The following is a 17,681-nucleotide window of genomic DNA, read 5'->3' on the forward strand; positions in this document are numbered from 1 at the left end:
TAAAAACATCTTTAGAAATCTGAGGAAAACTAGATAAGGTTGCATCAGAATCTTTGCCCACAAGCTTGCGAGTGTTGATGCACAACAAAGTGGAGTCTTTGGGGTCCTACTCCTTTTTCTTCCCTGAGGCTGCTCTCATTTCCTTCTGGACAGGAAAAGCCCCACCAATTCAGCAGGATCTTTTAGCCTGAGGCCCACATGGGAGACAGGGACCGCTGAGAAGATGGCACTCTTTTAACCCTGCTGGGGTCCATTTCAGCTCTTCTGCAGCAGTTTTCATTTCTAGACCCTAGAACAAACCTCATGAAAATCAAAGATACAGATTCTTGAGCCTACCTGTATACCTGCTGAATCAACCTCCTGGAGCAAAGGAATTTTGAACAAGTTGTATCTTTAGCAGGCTTCCCCCAGGTGATTCTGCTGTGTTGCCACGTCTCAGAATGAATGTAAAAATTCTCTTTGATCGACAGTAGTGGGCTTCTAACCCAAGAGGACTTGTAACAGTCTCCACACATCACGTGGCATAAGCCAGGGGCACATGCTGTTCCCTCTTCCTGGAATATTGATGCTCCCTGACCCCTGGCACATCTGCTATGGTCTGAATGGTCATGTGCCCCCCAAATTCATGTGGAAATCCTAAATTCATGTTGACACCCCATAGGTGAGGACAGTAAGAGGTGGAGCCTTTGGGAGATGGTTAAGTCATAACGGTAGAGCCCTCAAAAATGGGATTAGTGCCTTACAAAAGAAGTTACACGGAGATCCCTGCCCCTTACACTAAGTGAGGATACAGTGAGAAGATGTCAACAGGGAACTAGGAAGAAGGTCTTGAGACTGTGGTCATGCTACTGCCTTGATCTTGGACTTCCACCTTTCAGAACTGTGAGAAATTTCTGTTGTTTATAAGCCACCCAGTCTGTGATATTTTGTTCACAGCAGCCCAATCAGACTAGGACAATCCCTCACTTTTTTCCCTCTTTTTACTCACTATTCAGGTCTTGTGTGAATTCTTCTCTTAGCTCCTGCATTCTAAACTGCAGTCCCCCTTTATCCTTCTTATAATAAATCATCTGTGGATACCTTTATAGTGCTGGCCAAAGTTCTTACAACTTAATCTGAGTGGTTACTTGAATGTCAGTTCCCAATTAGACAGTTAAGGTCCAAGAGGACCAGAACCATCTGTTTGGCCCACCATTGTAACCCCATCCCCAGCACTACGCCTGGCACATAGCAGGTGCCCTAGATATTTTAGTTAGAAGTTGGAGAATTCATGGTGTATAGGGGAGAGGGTGTGCTTCTTAACTCTACAAGAGTGTTTTATCAGCAGGACACATACCATCGACACACCAAAAGTGAACTGCCTGAAGGGTTACATCATTGTGTAATAGGGAAGTTGCTCTTTTCAACTTTAAGATAATAAGAGAACTAAATATGGAAGAAGGAAAGACTGTACAAACGAATGTAAAGTGAAACCACTATCACAGAGTTTTCCACCATGGACCAACTCACACTGTTAGGCTGAAAATGGAAGATTCAGTTTAAGAGTTGCCATGAATCAAGGTGATCCAAAATGGCATTGACAGCTGCAGGTGACACCTGGGTTTTGGAAATTAGTTAGAAGCATTTGGTAATATAAATCATCCCTCACTGATGCCCTAAGAGGCCACAAGGTAATCAGAGACCATTAGGACTCAAAATCAAATTTACCTGGAGGGGTATGGCATGGGACCACATAAGGAGATAGAAGCAGTAGCAAATTTAAACTGATACTAAATTCTGCTAGATACCAATAAGTAAATTAAGATAATTGTACCATTTACATGTACACTTCAAACTCTAAGTGGAAAAAAAAAAAATGGAAACCTCTCATTTCTACTCTTTTATAAGCAGATTCTCAAGTTCCCAGAATGATCTTCAGTTTTTGCTTCTGAAGATGAAGCCACCCTCATTTCTTCCCACCCACTTGCCCCTAGCCACAGGTAAGCTGAGCCAGGAAGGGCTTGATTCAGGGACTTCTCAGGCAGTCCAGTCCCAAAGCTTTAAATCCCCACTGTATGCAAACACAGACCAAAGTTATCATTTCCAGTCTTAACAGTTTCTCTAAGCCGGTCTCAGAGACTTGTCGAGTCTACCTGGACAAATAACAGCATCTCAAGCTAGGTATTTGATCTACTCAGACCTCTTGCCTTTCCCTCCAAACTTGCTACACCAAGATCAACTCCACCTCAGTAGCAGCTATCATCCCAGCATCCACACCTATCAAGTTAAAAAAAAAAAAAAAAAAAAAAAAAAAAAATCCTTGATGCCTCACTTTCCCTCACCTCAGTCTCATTCCCATCTCTAACCAATCAAAGCCCTACCAGTTCCCGGTCAAAAACATCCAGAAATCTGCCCAGTGTGCACCAAGCCCACTCTTATCATCCTACTCTAAGCCATCATCATTTCTCAGCCCCTAACTGGTCTCCCTGCTTCAACCCTTGCCCCTTCAAGCCTTTTTCCACCCAGAAGCCAGAATTATTATTATTTTTTTTTAAAAGAAAGATTTATCACTGTTATGCTCAAGATGGTCCAGTGGTATCCATTCCTACTTAACAAGCAGAAGTAGAAAGATCACAGTACTGAGGGTGCTAGCTCTGGCTCTGTTACTAATTATAATAAATCTTGGCAAAATCAAGTGATTTCACCTGCCTAGGCCTTCCTACCAAAATGAAAGGGCTGTATGTTTAGCTTCACAAGTCTAATATTCTAAATCCAATATATTTAAAATTCCCATCTCAGCATATTCCATTTGTCTGTTTCAATAAAACATCTATTTCCTAAATCCTGTATCTAACTCTCTCTCCCTCCCTTCCCCTTCCCCTCCGTCTCTCCCTCTCTCAGGGTCCATGCTCAGAAGCACAACACAGAAATACCACAGCTCCTCTCTCACATCCGTTTGTTATCTTTAGGCAGAAAGGGGAGACAGCGAGGAACCTCAGCCTTCCATTTGGGCAGGTCCATCTCCAATGGGGCAACTCTACACCTGGAAGGCACCCATGTAAGATCGCTGAGGCCTGGCTGTACCCTCACGGATCACTTCACACCACTACACATCTCCCAGCTGATACAGAAGAACTAACACGCCCCCAGAAAGACCAAGTGCAGATTTTTGTGAGCCAGGCCTCTAGGTGGTCATAATATTGACCTGCTGATCACTTTCTTTCCTGTAGATTTTAGGAAAAACTTTTTTTTTTTTTAAGTTTATTTATTTTTGAGACAGAGAGAGACAGAGCATGAATGGGGGAGGGGCAGAGAGAGAGGCAGACACAGAATCGGAAGCAGGCTCCAGGCTCCGAGCCAGCAGCCCAGAGCCCGACGCGGGGCTCGAACTCACGGACTGTGAGATCGTGACCTAAGCTGAAGTCGGACGCTCAACCGACTGAGCCACCCAGGCGCCCCAGGAAAGACTAAGTTTTAACTATGAAGATGATTTATTCCAGAGAAGAATACCATTTTTTAGGAGAAACAACTAAAATGTACAAACCATGTTCATCTCCCACAAAAGGAAAGGACTGTGTAAGGAATTCATATGTACGTGGCTTGAGAATGAAAGAGAGCCAAGCAGACAAGAGGATTTTCCCAATTTGGTTCATTTTTAAAAAATACTGTTTCGTGGAAGCCACGGGGAAAGGGGTGGAGATGAACAAACAAACCGCAAAACCCTCACACTCAAAAAGCCAGGAAAGAAAACCTCTTCTGACTTGCCTTAGGACAAATTAAGCAAATAAAGGAAAACCACTTAGCTACCCCCATACCCCTTCTCGAAGGGGCACCAACAGCCGATTTCCTCTATCCCCATTCTCTATCCTTCTGCTCCAATGCCACAAACAGCCGAAGATAATTGCTAATATTCTGGTCCTAAATTCAGAGTTTAACTGCTCTGGGGCTAATTCCCTGCTTTCTCTGACGTCCCATCTCTATGCTTCCCTTTGATTCGTGAGAATATTAAAATTTGATACTTTAACCCAACCTATACTTTTTAACATTTATTTCAAGGAGAGGGAGAGAGACGGGAAGGGGCAAAGAGAAAAAGAGACAGAGAATCCCAAGCAGACTCTCGTCAATGCAGCGCCCCATGCAGAGCTCAATCTCACAATCTCACAATCCCACAATCTGTGAGATCATGACCTGAGCCAAGATCAAGAATCGGCTGCCTTGGCACAAAAACAGACACGCAGATCAATGCAACAGAATAGAGAACCCAGAAATGGACGCACAAACGTATGGCCAACTAATCTTTGACAAAGCAGGAAAGAATATCCAATGGAATAAAGACAGTTTCTTCAGCAAGTGGTGCTGGGAAAACTGGACAGCAACATGCAGAAGAATGAACCTGTACCACTTGCTTGCACCACACACAAAAATAAACTCAAAATGGATGAAAGACCTAAATGTAAGAGAGGAAGCCATCAAAATCCTTGAGGAGAAAGCAGGCAAAACCTCTTTGATCTTGGCCGCAGCAACTTCTTATTTAACACATCTCAAGAGGCAAGGGAAACAAAAGCAAAAATGAACTATTGGGACCTCATCAAAATAAAAAGCTTCTGCACAGCAAAGGAAACAATCAGCAAAACTAAAAGGCAACCAACCGAATGGGAGAATGTATTTGCAAACGACATACCGGATAAAGGGTTAGTATCCAAAATCTATAAAGAACACATCAAACTCAACACCCCAAAAAACAATCCAGTGAAGAAATGGGAACAAGACATGAATAGACACTTCTCCAACGAAGACATCCAGATGGCCAACTGACACATGAAAAAATGCTGAACATCATTCATCATCAGGGAAATACAAATCAAAACCACAATGAGGTACCACCTCACACCTGCCAGAATAGCTAACATTAACAACTCAGGCAACAACAGATATTGGCGAGGATGCAGGGAAAGAGGATCTCTTTTGCACTGCTGGTGGGAATGCAAGCTGGTGCAGCCACTCTGGAAAACAGTATGGAGGTTCCTCAAAAACCTAAAAATAGAACTACCCTACAACCCAGCAATTGCACTACTAGGTGTTTATCCAAGGGATACAGGTGTGCTGTTTCAAAGGGGCACATGCTCCCCCATGTTTACAGCAGCACTATCAACAATAGCCAAAGTATGGAAACAGCCCAAATGTCCATCGATGAATGAATGGATAAAGAAGATGTGGTATAAATATACAATGGAGTTTTACTCGGCAATCAAAAAGAATGAAATCTTGCCATTTGCAACTACGTGGATGGAACTGGAAGGTATGATGCTAAGCGAAATTAGTCAGAGAAAGACAAATATCTTATGACTTCACTCATATGAGGACTTTAAGAGACAAAACAGATGAATGTAAGGGAAAGGAACACAAAAATAATATAAAAACAGGGAGGAGGATAAAACGTAAGAGACTCTTAAATATGGAGAACAAACAGAGGGTTTCTGGAGGGCTTGTGTGAGGGGGGATGGGCTAAATGGGAAAGGGGCATTAAGAAATCTACTCCTGAAATCAGTGTTGTACTATATGCTAACTAATTTGGAGGTAAATTTAAAAAATAAACATTAAAAAATAAAATAAAATATAAAATAAAATAAGACTGATTTCAAATTAAAAAAAAGAGAGTCGGCTGCTTAACCAACTGAGCCACCCAGGTGCCTCAAATTCAACCTACACTTTTAAAAAAATATTTAAAAATACCCATTTTATCAGGTGTGTGAAGTTAATGTTAAGTCTATGAAATGTGAGATATTAGATAAAAGAGCTAAACAGATCTGAAACCTAGTCAGATAACACTAATACCCCTGCTTTCCAGATTTATTCCCCCTTCATTCCAAGAGCTTAACTCTGAATCCCCCCCTTCACATAGGCTGCCCTGAGCCCTCCATCTCCAGGGGCTCAAGGCAGTCGGCACCACAGCTGCCAGCAGCCCGAGAACCCTGAGCAGAAACTAGACGGAGCCACCACCATGTTAAAATGAATGCTAACTGGGAACACAGCACAGGCCCAAGATGAAAGGTTCACATCTGCTCAAACTGTTGACAGCAGATGACCTTGGGCCAAGAAAACTCCATGCTCCAATCACCAAACCTATAGAGGATTTTGTTCCTTTCAAATATCCATTCAGAAAATATTCCAGGGCCATCTAGCATGGTCCTATGGCCTAACATATTACATCTGAGGAGCTTTGAGACCTTGGAGAAATCTCAACTTGGCTTATCTTTTCTTCACCAAGAAAGCAAAAAGTTGACTAGGATTCTCTCCCCTGGAAGGTCTATTAGAAATCCCATTGGTTCAATTTACCTAGGTTCACCGCTTTATGAGGGCCACTTGAAACTTTCTCCTAGGAACCAAGTAGTAGATAGTTTGGACTCCACTGACCTCTAACTGTTTCATGTGTGGAGGCTGATGTACACACTAGACTGTCATCTCTCCTGGGGCAGCACCAATACTTGCCTGGCATCCCACCCTGCGCTTAAGCATATGGTGGAGCATTTGGCAGACAATGCAAATATTTGCTAATTTGCCTTAAACTTGTTTTAAAGCAATTTTTAGTGGCATGGTTTTTTGTTTTTAAAGAAAATATGTTTAAATTTCCCCCTTATCTGTTTTTTAAACTAGGAAAACAGTTATTTGATAAATAAGGCAAAGAAAATCCCACTAAATTCTTTACTGTCTGAATTATAAGGCAGGCTGGCTGACTGACCATTGTGAGGGAAGATCTCACTTCATTTCACTCTAACTTAATTTGCTGCCTACCTCTCCCCCTAGCCCAGCACACAATGTTTAGTAAATATCATTACAGTGAATTTTCATAATTTATGGGAGTTATGAGTTCTGCCATTTTGGCCATTTCTACCACTTGTTTTCCTCCCGCTTTCCCATTTTTCCTCAGCCTCCAAATAAGTCACATGGTGAAAACATCCAGAGACACTCCATCTCAACAGCTGACTGTGGATGGAGCCATAACCTCTTTAAACCAAAAGCTGACACCCCAGAGGAACAGATTTTCCTTCTTCAAGATAAGGGTTATCTTTCCAGTTAAGCATCCTGGAGTCTGTTTTGGTTTTGTTTTTAAACCTTAAGGAATTTTACCTTCTAGCACTAGGTAAGACTGATATCTGGGTGCCCACAAAAGCCTTTGAGCAATGGATATGCAAATTAGAATGTTTATACAATAGATGTGACTAAACCAAGGACATTACCTTAACAGATAAGCTTCAAGACAAATTCACTTCAAACATTTCACTTTGCACTACTAATCTGAATTTTGGAGTAACTAACTGGTGCTAATTTAGAATTCCAGTGATAAGATGTGTGCTCTGATTCTCTTCATTCAAACACAATGCTGCCATTTACAAAGGAGCAGAAAAAGGAATTTCTTCTTTGTTTAAAAAGATAAAGTATTTTGGTTACTTGAAAAAGCCAGAGTTGAATAACATTCTGTATTATATTTGTGACTCACTTTCAAATGAGAGGTCACCATACCCCCACTCCTTTTTTAGGTGGTAAATAAAACAGAACTTCAGTTTCAGAGTTTCTTATAATTTACAGGGAAATCTTTATAATCTTTAGAAATACTTTGCCTTCAACATTTTAACCTCTTACTTTCACTTTTGTATGGTTTAGATCTCAGAAAAACTAACTGGGGTAGAGGAAGTCTTAACTTTTTTTTTTTGCTCTACAATGTTAAAGAAGTCAGTGTTCCCCAAAACAAACAAAAACAATAGCTCAAAACCTTCCTGAAAATGTCTTATGATAAATACCGTGATTGGGTTGTAGATTATAAAACGGAGCGAACGGTACTCATGATCTCTATATTTTACAGCATATAAGTTATGGCCCAATAAAAGTACTTTTTTAAAGACCTTCCTGAAAATCACATTTCAGTATCCGTCATCAGCAATTTAGCTCAGACCTGAGTTCTCTTGGGTCAACAGGATCCCAAAGCCAAAAAGGAGTCTCACAACCCAAAAGCCATTGACACCCATGCCCCCAATTCTCCAGAACCTTCCATCTCAAATTTTCCTTCACACTAGAATTGTCCCAGATACAAAATTTCACTCACCTCAACCGACTGAGAAGGCATCTTCAGCTTGGTGAGCTTGGCTTTCGCAGGCACTTTTAAGTCTGTTTTTTCAAAGGTCTGCTGCCGGTAGTCCTCCGGCAGTGGTTTCAGTTCAGGAGACTCACTTGGAGCCTGATCTTGACCATCCATGGGCCGGACATAAGCCGTGGGCTTCTGCTGCATTGCCACAGTTTTTGAGGGGAGGGAAGGTGGGGGGAAAGTCTGAGAAGGTGGCTGGGGAGGGGCTACCCCAAGGCTGGCAACTGCCACTAAACTGTCTTGAGGGGTCTCTTTATCATGGACCTTGACCACTAGGTCTTTGGGAGATTTGGCCGGGCAATAGCCTTTATTGTTACTGTTACTGCTGTGAACCTTGTTGCTTCCTTGTGTCCTGGGAAGAGTCTGCTGGTTGGAATGTACAGGTGACAAGGGGGCCACTGGGGAAGGCAAGGAGAGCAAGGGAGAGAGCTCCCTCTCTGGAACAGAGTCTGTCACCAAAGCACAGCGGTCTCCATCACCTCTGCGGTCACCTTTTTTGTGATAAGCAGAGCCACACCCCTCCTGACCGAGGCGATCTTGGGTCAGGTGCTGGCTGTCTGGTGGGCCATAGCCTCTGACATGAGGATTTGACATTGGTTCCATTCTTGGCTGTGCCATCTTTGGATTGTGGCTATTGTTACCAACAGGAAGTGGTCCGGAGGCAGGAGTGTTAATAGGCTGGTGGTGGGCACTGGTGTGGAAGGGGTGGGGTGGAATGCTGCTCCCCTTCTCAGGAAATGAAGGATATCTTGGCTTTCCCAACCTATTTTCAGAAGCATCCAAGCGATGAGGGTGGGACTTGGTACTGAGGAACTCCTTCACTTCTTCATAGTTTCCCAACATGTTCTGTATTCGACTGGATAGCTCATCACCTTTTTCTGTCTGAAAAAGGAAAGACAGCAGAGTTAGATACCAGAAAAAAAAAAACAAAACAAAAACTAAGGAAAACCACTATTTAATAAACAATGTTACATAATACCATTTAAAAGGGGAAAAAAACCCACAAAACTTCAATTTAATGTGACAGGAAACGTAACATGAAATTTAAACTCAGTTCCCCTGTTGAGAAGCCTGTCATGGACAAATATTACTAAAGACAAGAGACTGACATTACAAAAGACTATAAACTTTGGTAATTTGCACAACAATGTTCAGAGAATTTTCATAGTTTGTTTTCAAAACCAACCTAAGATAAGTTGTTTTATTTTCACGTTTGTGACCCTTGTTCAAACTCATTTTCAATGCAGAGTTAAATACGGTGATAAATCAGACTTTCTAGTATTCAATAAATACCTTGTAGGGCTCTCCAAAAAGGGGGATCTTTTCAGGAAATGCCTCTTTCTCTTGGTGAGCTTCCTGGTTGCGTCTTTCCTTCTCTCTAATTCGAAGCAGATTTCTGTCTTCATTGTACAAGCTGTTTCAGATGCCACAAAAGAACAAAAACAATAAAATTTATCATGTCCAAAGTTTTGCTATGCATATGTAGATGTGTGAAGGAGGCCAGGATAGGTCAACAAGAAGGTATGACAAGGGAGATGTTTTCAAGAAAGCCTAAGTCCCCTCAACCCACTCTTGGATTAAGGCTGTGAACCTCCAGCTGTGGGTCCTGGCTCCAGAAACCTAAGCATTCACTCTGGAATACTGCCTTCATGGCTCAGGACTGATTCCAAACTGAACAGTCTTTTATAGGCAGTCATGGAAGAGAGACAAGATTAATGATATTTTTACTTTCGCTTGCAAAATATGGGGTAGAGGTAGAAGCTTTTCATCTGAAGGAGTCAGCAGGATGTGAACTTTAAAAAGGCTGTTTTCCTGGATCAGTATTATACATTCTGGAAGATTAAAATCAAAAGGCTTATTTCATAATTAAAAGATTACCAACCACCCCAAACAGCATTTACTTTATTCTCAGCTTATTCTACTGGGAGTGTCTTGGCATGTAAATCCGAAAAGATAATTTTTATTTCTCATTTCAAACGTCAAGGATGGGAAAATCCAATTGTAGATGTCATCTCTACCTACCGAGAAGTCTGATAATCTGCTTGCCCTAAACCACATAAAACTATATCCTACATCCTTTTAAACCACATAAAAATACATCCTAAATCATCAGCCCTGGAACCAAAGGAGTTAAAAATGCATTCACTGACAAATAAATTGCAGAGATGGAAACCAACAAGAGTGCAGTTTTAGCCAGCATATAAACCAAAAGTGGGCTTGCCTCAGGTGGGCAACACAGGCCACACCCTCTCGACCCCCCACAAGGTGATGTATGAGAATAACGAAAATAAGAACTATAAGCCAACTTTTGTCCTCATAACACTTCCTTCTAGGGTATCTGCTGAATCCTTTCCCTCAACATTATGTAAATAAATAAGTAGGAAATGTTTCAATTGTCTTGCCAAGACAATATATACCTTTAGAAACTCGCCCCCATCTCAGACACCCCTTTTCCTGGCCTCTCTGCTCTCATGTCTCTTTATTTCCTCTGGCAAGAGCCTACTTACTGGTCTCTCTGCCTCCCCAGCATCTTGTCCCTCTAAATTAACCTTCTCATGGAAAGAAATCCAATCTAAAACTCTGGTTTTCATGGCACTATCCATATTTTAAAATAACAAGAATTGGACAGCTCTTTGCTGCTGCAGAATAAACTCTAAATCTTTGCTTTGGCATTAAAATTCCCCCATAATCGGGTACAGATCTACCCTAGATATTATCCTACTGTCTCTAGGCATTATCCTACTGTCTCCCTTGCAGGCCTGCCACAAGCATTCTCTTGACAGTCATGTCTATTCCCCAAACATACCCTGTTAAAGATACCCTCTTGCTCCAATCCCCACCCCAAAACCCCTGAATGATATCCAATTCTTCCAGGACCAGCTTACACACAAAATATGATTCTCCTGCAGACCACATCTATATTCCAGGCATACCAGACTACTCCCTGCTCCTCACTGACATCCTGAACTTCAATGCTTTCATTCTAAACAATTTCCTCTGCTTCTCTCTCAACCTCACACCCATCCCCAATTTTCAGCCACCAGCAAATCTCTGGAGTGAAGCTTCCAGTGTTACTCACCCTAAAGGGTTCCTCAAATCCACCAAGTATGTGCTGATAGAACATACTGATTGCTTCTCTCTCCTCCTCCCCTTTCCCCTAGAATGTGAACTCCATCAAAACAGAACGACTCATATTTCTCTCTTTCCTGATACTAAAGCATGGTACTTTGCATTGAAGCTTATCATTTAAGTATTTTTTAATTTAAAAAAAAAACAGCTGCTATTGCTTACAGTATATTTTTTAAAACTTACTTGTAATTACAAAACAAAAAAATGCTGAAAGACATATGCAAAAACAATTTTTAAAAAATAGTCATCGGGGCGCCTGGGTGGCTCAGTCAGTTAAGCGTCCAACTTCGGCTCAGGTCATGATCTCACGGTCCATGAGTTCGAGCCCCGCGTCGGGCTCTGGGCTGACAGCTCAGAGCCTGGAGCCTGCTTCAGATTCTGTGTCTCCCTCTCTCTCTGACCCTCCCTCCGTTCATACTCTGATTCTGTCTCAAAAATAAATAAATGTTAAAAAAATAAAATAAAATAAATAAAATAAAATAAAAGTCATCTAGGAGCACCTGGGTGGCTCAGTCGGTTGAGCGCCTGACTCTGGCTCAGGTCATGATCTCAAGGCTTGAGCTTGTGGGTTCGAGCCCAACATGCACTCTCTGCTGTCAGTGCTGAGCCCACTTCAGGATCCTCTGTCTCCCTCTCTCTCTCTCTCTCTGCTCCTTTGCCACTCATGTTCTCTCTCTCAACAATAAATATTTTTTTTTAAAACATAGCCCTCTAAAAAGTGATTTGCAGCTATTTCTACAGCCTTAAGGTAGTGGGGGGCTAAGCTACCTGGCTAAATTCACCAGGATGTGGCAAAGAATTACCTGCTCAGACCACTGTTACCAAAAACTTTTCCTAAATGATGGATATCTCGATGTCCTACTTTCAGAGAACTACAAAGTGAACAATTTATGTCAGTCAACATACTGAAAAAAGTGAAGGAAAGAAAAACTAAACCAGAAACTAGCCGTGGAGTATTCTTTAACAAAGTCTGAATCTCACATGTTTTGGACAATTAGATTTATTTCTGGTTGAAAGAAGCACAGTGGACTTGATAACCACTCTGGAATTCCTTTCAATTAGCTTAGAATTTTGGTAATTCCTCGTTGGCCCAAAAAACAATCACATAACATTAACATACGTAACGTTAACATACATCCATGGGAGCCAATAAGAGGGTTGATCAGGAAATAACTTTCTTCTTTCAAACTTGCTTTTACAGCCACTTTGTTTACAGAAGGCGTGGGGCATGCAGCTACCTCTGGGCAACCTGAACTGCCAAGTTTCTCTTTTCCAAACCTACTTGGTACTGTACCCCGAATGGGCACGCACAAGGAGAAGCGGCCTCCCAAGGGCGTCCGCTTTACCATTCTCGCCATGAAGGGAGTTCTCCCTTTTCAGATTCTGCTGGGGACAACGGCAGAGTCCCTGTAGCTTTATTGGCGTGGCGTGTTCACAGCCTCTGGCTCTGCTTCATGAGTAACTGCTTCTGAATAACTGTTACCCTTGTCTCAGAAAAGGGAACCACAAATGGCTTAAGTCTCCGTTCAGGATTGAAAAGCGAGGATGTGAACAGCAGCACCTCAACCATCAAGCTGCTTGGGGTCCTCACTTAGTTTTCCTGTTGACTCCACACGTACCTTTAAGAAAAGCTACCCTGGCTTAAAATGACTGAAGTATTTCCAAATTAATCAGCACAGCCTTATCTTAGCATCTGGTACATTCCACCTCGCTCGCTTCCAGGTATAAAGACTGCTATGGAAATAACGAGAAGAACCAATTTGACAAAATTCCTAACACTGGCTTATTGCTGTGTGATTCAAATATCAAGGTACCTCCCACAGGGGAGAAATCCTATTAAATTAGGGACTCTGCTTAATTACAAGTTTTACTTCATCAGTTTAAAAAAAGTGAAAAACCCACACCAAGATTTTATTGGCAACATACATAATACTACACCAATCTCGAAACAAGCGTTGAATGTATTTTTTTCTTATTAATTATTACCCTTCGACTGGAAAACCCAAAAATAGGGAGATGAGGAAAGACCTCAGGAATGTCACTGATATGGATGAGTTTTAGGAGGTCTAGACTTTGAGAGAGAAACTCTCTCTCACCCACCCTGTCCCTTGGGTCTCACTCCCTAGAGGGCCGGGGAAGGCAGAAGAGACAGGAAGTGACCAGTCCACAGTTGCCAGGACTACACAGGACAAGGTGAGACCTCATTCTTCTGGACTGTCCACATTCTCACCTTGCAACTAACAGAGTTTTGCCAACCGTACTAGGTAGGGAGCTTTCTGGTTTATTTGGCTTTTACTTGTTGTAAGTTTACAATGGCTTCAAGGATGGTTTGTTCAAGTTCGTAAGCAAACTTTTTCATGAGTATCTTCTTTTTCTTGGTTCTATTCTGACATCGGGGGAAATACAAATTTTAAAAATATTAACTCAAGTAGTAGCATGAGTAAGCAAATCACTGTTCAGCCTTATATGTCATTGTTTTTAACTCAAGGTACAAGCAAAGAGCGAGTGGATAGAATTTTAAATGAGGGGTTTTAGGTAGCAGTACATGTCCTACAAGATTCACAAACTGTTAATTACCTTTGAATAATTACAAGCTGACTACCACTTCATTTAATTAAAGGTGGCATTTTTCCTCTGTTGTGGAGGAGAAAATATTCTCCCTCATGGGATAACCTCATCCCAACATCAGCATTTCACTGTTAGGCTTTCTCACGGTTCCATGCAGAATGGAGTGAGCTAGGAGTTCTCCTTCCCTTTCCATTAGATGAGAGGTTCCCAAACCAGCAAGCATTAGCATCACGAAGGGGGGGGGGGGGGGGGGGGATCAGAACACAGAGGGCAAAGACCTGCCTCCAGAGTTTCTGAGTCAGTAGATCTAACGCAGGGCCTGAGATGTGCACGTGTAACAGATTTCTAGGTGGTCCTGAGGAGCACAAGATAGTACACTCTTCTTGGGCTATGTGGAGCACTCGAACAAAGCTTACCGAAAAACAAGAGCAATGAAGACAGCAACAGCAGCAGAGCCTAGCCACGTCCACCACTTAGCATCTGTTGTTCAGTCGGCACTGATTCAGGCACAGCACATCAGTCTCCTATTTAATTTTCACAACAACTCTGTGAGAGGGAGATTATTAACCCCATTTTCCAGGTGAACAAAAAGAAAGCTCAGAGATTAACCTGCTATTAAATAATAGACCTTAAAATTCGAATGCAGATCTGCTTGGCACCAAAGCGTGTGCTCTTAACCACAGTTCTGCTGGCAAAGCTTTCAGGCTGTGTTAAATAGGGCAACAACAAAGAAGGTGGGCTGTGTGTTCACAATTCCTTGGTCTCAAAGAGGGACACGTCGATTAATTCAGGTTTTATCCCTGCCGGCAGAGCAATCTCAGAGCCGCAAGATGCGTTTGCTTAAATGTGTCCACACAGGTCTGTCTTTGCCGAAGGACCTAACAGAGAGCCCTTTGAGAGAGGGATGGCTGGCAGCATGAAGTGGCTCCTCAAATTATAAACACTGCACTACAATTTCTCATTTTGGAAACTTTTTTGTTGTTGTTAGAGCTTTCTTGAATTTACAGATTTGAGGTCACTGGCCCCATAATAACCTCTGGATTCACAAGTCATGTCCAATGTGCTAGAGGCTCTTCGCATTAATATCTTTAAAGAACAGGCTGCAGATAAACTTGTACCAAAGCAGCCATTACATGCCCAATATCAGGCTCCACTCCCAGTAACTTCTGGCCACTGACCTAGGCCTCAATGCTAGTTGTCTGGTGGGCCCAGGAGTCCCTACCTGGGGAGAGAAAGACCAAGTCACGTGACGACTTCAAGCAGCTGAATGCATTCAAAAACAAGTCCACAGTGTTGAAATACCCCTGGGGAGAGGGTGCAAAGTCTGCCCACCCGGCAGATATCCATGAGTTCCACGGAAAGTCTGCTTTAAGTATTCTAAATCAGGGGATTCCTTTCAGGAGCCACGTTGTTGCTTTTGGATCATATGCTACCATCCACCATCTATCTGCAAAGGTTGCAGCGCTGATACACCAAAAGGATCTCTGCGAATGGCAACAAACCACCTCCCGCCACTTTTTTTTTTTTTTTTTTTTTTTTTTTTAAGTGAACTAGAAGGACCAAAGGGGGAAGCACAGGCCTCACATCCCAGGGCCCAGTGTGCCCTGCAGAACACAACCAACCGCACGAGACATCGCTGCGCTGGCCTGCACCACCCATGTCTTCGGTGACAGAATCCCACCATTCTCATCCACGCAGGAGCCGGGATGAAGCCTGGAAGTCTAAAACAAGCCAGGATAGGATGCTCTCACTTTCAGAGAGGTTGTGAAACTCCTGGGGAATTCGGAGCTGCCCATTCAGCCCCTGAATGCAGTCATTTAGTCAACTCCATGCTGAGGCCTGTCAGGGCACATTGATTCCGACTTTTCAAATGCTCCTCCTTGGGGTTTCGGATGGACGTGTTAGAACACTGTGATAAAAATGAAGAAATCCCAGCTCTGTGAGCATTAATGAGAGCAATCCCTCTTTCTCACTTTCCCTCACACAAAAAAGGAAAGACCGTATGTGGAAGGAGGAAAAGACGGCAAGAGGAAGGCCCAAGCTGAACATGCGCAGTGGGGCGGCGTGCCGGCCTGGCCATCATCTGGCTGTGAGCACCTTCTTCCAGGCTGGAGCCCACGGGCCCTGCTGCTAATCTAGGTTAGTCATGCAGGATTGCTGAATGCCACTGGGTGCTTCCATGGCAACCCTGGGCCCACGGGGCAGGCTATGCACAGCTGACTACCCATTTATCACCCTTGACTGGCCACTTCACACAGACCTGCCTCTGATAGATGGGACCAACTCTCTCTAGAACTCACGTTTAAAAGTTTAATTCTCCCTTGGGGGACAGAGTGTAATTTCTCCTGTGTATTTATCTCCCTAGGCATGGAAGAGACATTTGGCAGGAAGGAAAGGAAAAATCCTAAAATCAGCCACGTACATTAAATTTGGAAAGGAACAAGTCTTTTATACTGTTTTAGGGGAAAATGATGCCATTCGGATTTGAATGTAGCAAGGATAAAGCAAAACATAAAACTCTCAAGTCTGTTCACAGATGTTGGGCAACCCTGGTTTAAGAAACTGGTGATATATGTGTCACAGAGGCAAAAGAACAGCAGGCTTGGGTTCTTACTCTTGTGCAAGTGACTTTTTTATTTTCAAAGCTACCCTCTATTGACTTTTTAAGTCCATCTTCTGGCCCTTTTTTCCCCATGTTCCTCTAGTCCTATAATCTAACATCCAGGGGACGTTTTTCAAACACTGGCTTTACAGAAAAAGGTCAATATATGCTTCAAAGCACAAAATTAGTCTTGCCATTAAACTGTATCACTCATAAACACAATTTAAACATGAGAAATCAAAGTGGCTCCAAGTTTGAAAGCAGAAGAAATGTTGCTTCAAAGAATGGAGGATTGGGGCACCTGGGTGGCTTAGCTGGTTAAGCGTCCAACTTCGGCTCAGGTCATGATCTCATGGTTTGTGGGTTCGAGTCCCACATCGGGCTCTGTGCGAAAGCTCAGAGCCTGAAGCCTGCTTCGGACTCTGTGCCTCCCTCCCTCCCTCCCTCCCTGTCTCTGCCCCTCCCCCACTCATACTCTCAAAAATAAACATTTAAAAAACAAAAACAAAGAACGGAGGATTTTTTTCCTCTTTCACTTTTTGCATGGGAAAAATTTTGCAACAGGCTTTCTCACAATAAAAATCACTCCACTAAATCTTCCAGGAATTTCACCTTCATAAGAAAAAACAAAAAACAAAACAAAGAATCCTTAATTTTAAAAACAAAATCTGATTTAACATAAAAGATAAAGTATCAGCATAGTGAAAAGGCAAAATAGCACTCTGCCACTGTTGTTTTCCTGGAGGCACTCCCAGGGGATCTTCTCAAAGTGACAGCTCTCTGCTGGCCACAGAAGACTGAGCCTCATTAGGATACTGAAAGAGTTGTAGGTAACTTCATTTTGCAAAATTAAATCAACCTTTAAGATATGTTGACATAATTTACAAGGAATCCTTTGAATTTCAAATTGAGACAGCCTCTACCTGGGCAAACAACTGAAAAAGTAAGTCACTTCTAATAAGAGACATGCTAATTTTTACCTTTCAAAATGAACCTGCCGCGTGCCAGGTACTTTTCCGCATGCATGTTAATATGTGGCAAAGGTCCGAAAGGATTAACTTTACAAAAATCTATCAAGAAGGAGCACCAGATTATGGTGGAGGAAGTTAACTGGTAGTGTGGTGGTTTAGGGAGTATTTTAACATTCTTTTCACAAGCAAGTATCCGTTTGGGGCGCCTGGGTGGCTCAGTCGGTTAAGTGTCCAACTCTTGATTTTGGCTCATGATCTCACGGTTCATGAGTTCGAGCCCTGCTTGGGATTG

The 17,681-nt window shown here is 42.6% G+C and overlaps 1 protein-coding gene across 16 annotated transcripts in view; it reads right to left on the reverse strand.

The window, feature by feature from the left end:
• Positions 1-17,681, reverse strand: part of AFF1 (AF4/FMR2 family member 1) — a 263,840-nt gene that overhangs the window by 99,623 nt on the left and 146,536 nt on the right. For 14 of the 16 annotated variants that reach the window (XR_006201829.1, XR_006201830.1, XR_006201832.1 and 11 more), the window contains 2 exons: positions 9,413-9,533; positions 8,081-9,001 (listed from right to left, as the gene is read on the reverse strand). The exons of 1 other annotated variant lie outside the window; for it this stretch is intronic. Coding sequence is in view for 11 of the 15 variants with exons in the window: in XM_042935959.1 (XP_042791893.1) it covers positions 8,081-9,001; positions 9,413-9,533 (1,042 nt within the window). In the remaining 4 variants the exon portion in view is untranslated. Of the gene's footprint in view, positions 1-8,080; positions 9,002-9,412; positions 9,534-14,232; positions 16,750-17,681 lie in introns of those variants that run through there. One more of the 16 variants, XM_042935961.1, reaches the window with a different exon arrangement.

The sequence above is a fragment of the Panthera leo genome, chromosome B1 (genome assembly GCF_018350215.1).
Source record: "Panthera leo isolate Ple1 chromosome B1, P.leo_Ple1_pat1.1, whole genome shotgun sequence".
NCBI classification, from domain to species: Eukaryota; Metazoa; Chordata; class Mammalia; order Carnivora; family Felidae; genus Panthera; species Panthera leo.